At 44.9% G+C, this 4,831-nt stretch overlaps 1 protein-coding gene across 3 annotated transcripts in view; it reads left to right on the top strand.

The window, feature by feature from the left end:
* Positions 1–409: 409 nt before the first annotated feature.
* LOC119340556 (achilleol B synthase-like) overlaps positions 410–4,831 on the top strand; it is a 27,350-nt gene continuing 22,928 nt past the window's right edge. For all 3 annotated transcript variants that reach the window (XR_005164589.1, XM_037612477.1, XM_037612476.1), the window contains exon 1: positions 410–693. Coding sequence is in view for 2 of the 3 variants with exons in the window: in XM_037612477.1 (XP_037468374.1) it covers positions 496–693 (198 nt within the window). In the remaining variant the exon portion in view is untranslated. The remainder of the gene's footprint in view (positions 694–4,831) is intronic.

Below are 4,831 nucleotides of genomic sequence, written 5' to 3'. Positions count from 1 at the left end.
TCATCGTACTGCGGAATTAAAGGGTCGTGCACTGCTACTATCTTCGGAAGCTTTCTGTCTTATCAGGCCGTAATTTATGGAAAAAATAAGAATAATCGGGTTGTTGATTTATATTGATTGCAGTGCGTGCGTGTCGACCTCATCAGAAACCCACAGTGCAACGGGAGGTGATCAAACCCCGGCCCTGTAGCACTCGTCCGGAGCGCGACACGCTGACAGCCCGTTTTCGACATCCTTCTCGTTCAAGCGTGCCCCCACAGCATCAAATAATGCGTGCCCAATAAATCCCCTTAATGGCGTGTGCATGGTTCTGCGGGCCATCACATCACTTAATCAAGTTAGGTGGCAGGCAGTAGCAGCAGCTTCATTTCACCGTACGGCGCCGGCTCATATAAACCCCTTCGGCCTGCAGCCATAGCCGCAGAGTGTTTGGGGTCAGCGATAGTGATCGGGCATTTCGTGAGCTAGCTGAGCTAACCACCTGTTCAGAGAGAGATGTGGAGGCTCAAGGTGTCCGAGGGTGGCGGCCCGTGGCTGCGGTCGGTGAACAACTTCCTCGGCAGAGCGGTGTGGGAGTTCGACCACGACTACGGCACAACGGAGGAGCGCGCCGAGGTGGAGAGGGTGCGCCGGGAGTTCACCGACCGCCGTTTCGAGAAAAAGGAGTCGCAGGATCTTCTTATGCGCATGCAGGTATATACTCGTAGATGACCATCCCATGCACGAGGAAAAAATATATACAGTATATACTGGTACGAATGGTCTCATTCTTATAGGAACCTAAATATAGCTAGGGTGGGTGTCATGAACGAAAAGTTACGCCGAAATATACACAAAATGGCATCGAAAAATGATGATTGAGCATTCATAATAACTTTGTGAGCTAGCCCTCTCGTTTTCATCTAGGCGATATAGCTGGGGTGTCATGAGCGTTGTAAAGTGCTCATGGGTCCTTCACTTTAATTTTTCCACGACACGCACTGTTTGACATAAATTTTGCTCAGTTTTTTTCCTTCCCGCAACATGCCTTCGTGCTGTGCAGATATGATGGTTGACTTCATCATGAAACTCATGGACCATATTTATATACTCCCTCTGTCCGAAAATACTTGTCATCAAAATGGACAAAAAAGAATGTATGTAAAACTAAAATACATCTAGATACATCTTCTTTTATTCATTTTGATGACAAGTATTTTCGGACGGAGGGAGTATTAGATATAATAAAGGTACCTAGTAGTTACAATAAATACAGTAGACATTGTCTCATCAGTATGAAAACTTCACATACTCATTCAGATTTTAGGGCCTCTTTAGTCCGCAGAATTCTCAAAAGACATAAATAGAAAGAAATAACACATGACTGAAGTGGCATACCATCCTATAGGATTAGAAATCTATAAAAAATTGGATCAAACGAGCGTCTAAGACCATAGGAAAAAACAAAGGAAATACATCGACAGGGTTGAGTGGATGCAAATTTTTGATTATGTTTGAGATGTTTTGTACTTTTGATGGACTTTTATAATAGATCTAATCCTTTCTGCAAAAAAGGAGAGTGGATACAATTTTTTACTCCAAAATAGTGTGAATCAATCATTAGGAAAATTTCTAAAGAATTCCAATTCTCCGAATAAAAAATCACATAGGAAAAAAATCATAGCTATAATAAATCCTCTGAACCAAAGCAGATCTTCATTTCTCTAGAATTTATTTACTTTAAATGTTGTGTAGAGGAGGAGTGTTTTCTCTGAACATGGCGGGCGATTTAGTCAAATTTGGACCTTCTAAAAAAATCTAGCCAAATTTGGACTAGATAGTATGCCCATAGCCCCATAGGCACCAGCTTGAAAAAAAAACATGTATACAAAAAACAGGTACTCCCACTGGAAGCTAGTGCGTAATTGACAGGAATAAACTGCATGAGCAATGGGACACGAAAAATTGAGAGAATTCTTAATTGCCTCTCAGATAAATACTCCCTCTGTTCCTAAATATTTGTCTTTCTAGATATTTCAAATAGACTACCACATACGGATGTATATAGACATATTTTAGAGAGTAGATTCACTCATTTTGTTTCGTATGTAGTCACTTGTTGAAATATCTAGAAAGACAAATATTTAGAAACGGAGGGAGTACTTGCTTTGCAAAAATGACTGCAGCCAAGATTGAACTAAAAGAGTCTAGATTTTAGATTTTATAGCATTATTAAAGATGATAGTTTTTGTTTGTAAGATTGTATTTTCCTTATCAAGGGTTGATTGTCCAATCTTGTCCAGAAAGACCACTAGCACCTTAGTTTTTTTCACGATACAAGATGTTTTAGTTAACTCATAACGTAGCATCAAGATGATAAGCAAGTTCACACCTTAGCTTGTAGTCAGAATTTAGGGAGCACACGTACATGGTTGGGACAAATATTTTAGCTATCTTCAGCATGTAAAATCATTAACGGTCACTTAACAAATCGAACATCTTCACAACTTAGCTTGTACTCCCTCCGTTCTTAAATATAAGTCTTTGTAAAGATATCACTATGGACCACATACAGATGTATATATATACATTTTAAGTGTAGATTCACTCATTTTACTCCGTATGTAGTCTATAGTTGAATCTCTACAAAGACTTGTATTTAGGAACGGAGGAAGTACATATGGAAGTCCGGACGCAGCTATTCAGCACCCGCACTCAGATGAGCCTGGGTGTGAAAAGTAAAATCTAGCATTTTTTTTGAAAAATCCATTATTTTGTGCAAGATGCTCATGTATGTGATGTCCATGTAAAATTCGGTGAAGTTTACACGTTCAAGGAGCTCATGGCAAAAGAAGACAAATTTCGAGTGCAGAAGAAACTTTTGAAAACAACACTGTTCACACTTAATTTTGTCTTTTTTGCCATGAGCCCGACGAATGTCCAAACACACCGTAATTTTGCACAAACATCATACACTCGAGCATCTACATCATATAAAGATGGATATCTTTTTTTGTTTTTTTCTGCTAGTTTTTTTTACTGCTCATCGGGTGTAGTGAGCACGAGCACGGAAATGAATTGTCGATGTAAGTCTGAACTAGCTTGTCGCGTGCGAGCCAATGCAGGAAAATACTAGAGGTTGGAGAAAATGAGTTATTGTATCCAAATTCTTGCATAATGTTAGGTAACATGCATCTATTTTCTAAAAAAATGTCACGGAAAATTATTTGAACATAGTATTTTAAGTTGTTTTTTGGCTGAAAGGATTAGATCAATTATAAGACCTCATCAGAAGTACAAAGTATGTCAAATATAATAAAAATTACATCGAAATTTTGAGACCACCGAAAGACCATTACTGCCGCCAGAATGAACCGTTGACACGCCGCTGTCCTGCCGGAGCCGGCTTGATCTTATTTTTTTAGAAATGGAGGAGGAGCCCCAGCCTCTGCATCTGAACGATGCATGCAATCACTTTATTAATTATTCACACAAGACCTTACAAAGTCATACAAAAGTAAGACTAAAGCCACCGTCTAGGCAACATCTATCGCTACTCCTATCCAGTTGATGAAGGGATGCTGATAGTCTGGGCCTAATACCAAACAGACCTCGCAGCCAAACCTAACATGTAAGACCTGAGGTTCCAATCAGGACGCCTGCCGGGTATGGGGCACCCACAGTCCGGCTCACTCCTCAACCTGGACGCCTGCCGGGTATGAGGCCGCCGCAGCCACCTGCCACCAATCCATCTTTAGTGTTGTACTGCTGCATGTACCTTGCCCGGTCTAGCTGTCATCGACGCCACCACGATGCCAGACAACGCCACCATCCTACGCTCGTCCATCATCACACACCCACCCGCGAGACCCCGCTGCTCCATGCCGCTGAGACCCGCCGTTGTCGACGTGTCAGATACCACGCCGCTCCTCCTCTTGTCCCCTCCAGCCAACACTTGCTCCAAAATGATGCCCTCAGGAGGGAGAACGACATCGAAACGTCGCCATCGTCCGATCCAGTAGATCCAGATCTAGGGTTTCCCCGGAACCTTCCGATCAGGTTGACGTGACCTGCAACGACGATGCCTCGAGAAGGGAACGACGTCTGAGATGCCGCCATCGTCCGCCATAACCGCAGTTAGGCGCGATTTTCACCGGAAGCCACGTCGTCCCGATCTCGCGGTTGGCTGGAATCGAGCGGTGCCCGCCGCTGAACCGGTGCCGCCGCCGCCGATCCGATCACGCCACCGCCATGCGACGCCCCCGATGGAGATCCCGATCTAGATCGAAGACGACCTTGACCGAAACCTCGCCACCAGCGCCGCTGCACCGCGCCACCTCCTCCTAGCCCAGTTGCCGCCGGATCCAACCGTCCCCGCCTCCGGGAGACCAGCCGGATGAGGCGCCCCTTATCCCCGAACAGCCGACCCGCGCCACCGCCACGAGGACCAGAGGAAGGAAGGAGTGCCCCGCCGCCGCCCGCGCCGCAAGGGCTTCGCCCGGCGGGCGCACTCCATCGGCGGCGAGGGGATGGAGACGTTGACGAGTGGGAGACGCTGGCGGCCGATCTGGATCTCCCGAGACGCGCGCGCCCTTAGTCAATAAACTTACAGCTAGGAAGTCTTCGTGCACGTGCCCTTAAGGACTAGCTCCTTGGAACCGCAGTTGTCGTTGTTGAACCCTCGCATAGATCTGAAGCAGGCATCAAATCTTACCACATGATGAGAAACCCTAACCTCATCGTCCAAAAAAACAACTAATCTAAATAGCTAAGGAAAAGAAAGGAAAACCATCCTTCCAAAACTCTGGTCACTCATTCAGCCTCCCAACCAAAAATGATCTATGGTTCCTCC

Source organism: Triticum dicoccoides, chromosome 7B (assembly GCF_002162155.2).
Source record: "Triticum dicoccoides isolate Atlit2015 ecotype Zavitan chromosome 7B, WEW_v2.0, whole genome shotgun sequence".
NCBI classification, from domain to species: Eukaryota; Viridiplantae; Streptophyta; class Magnoliopsida; order Poales; family Poaceae; genus Triticum; species Triticum dicoccoides.
This window is presented reverse-complemented; position numbering and strand designations above follow the sequence as displayed.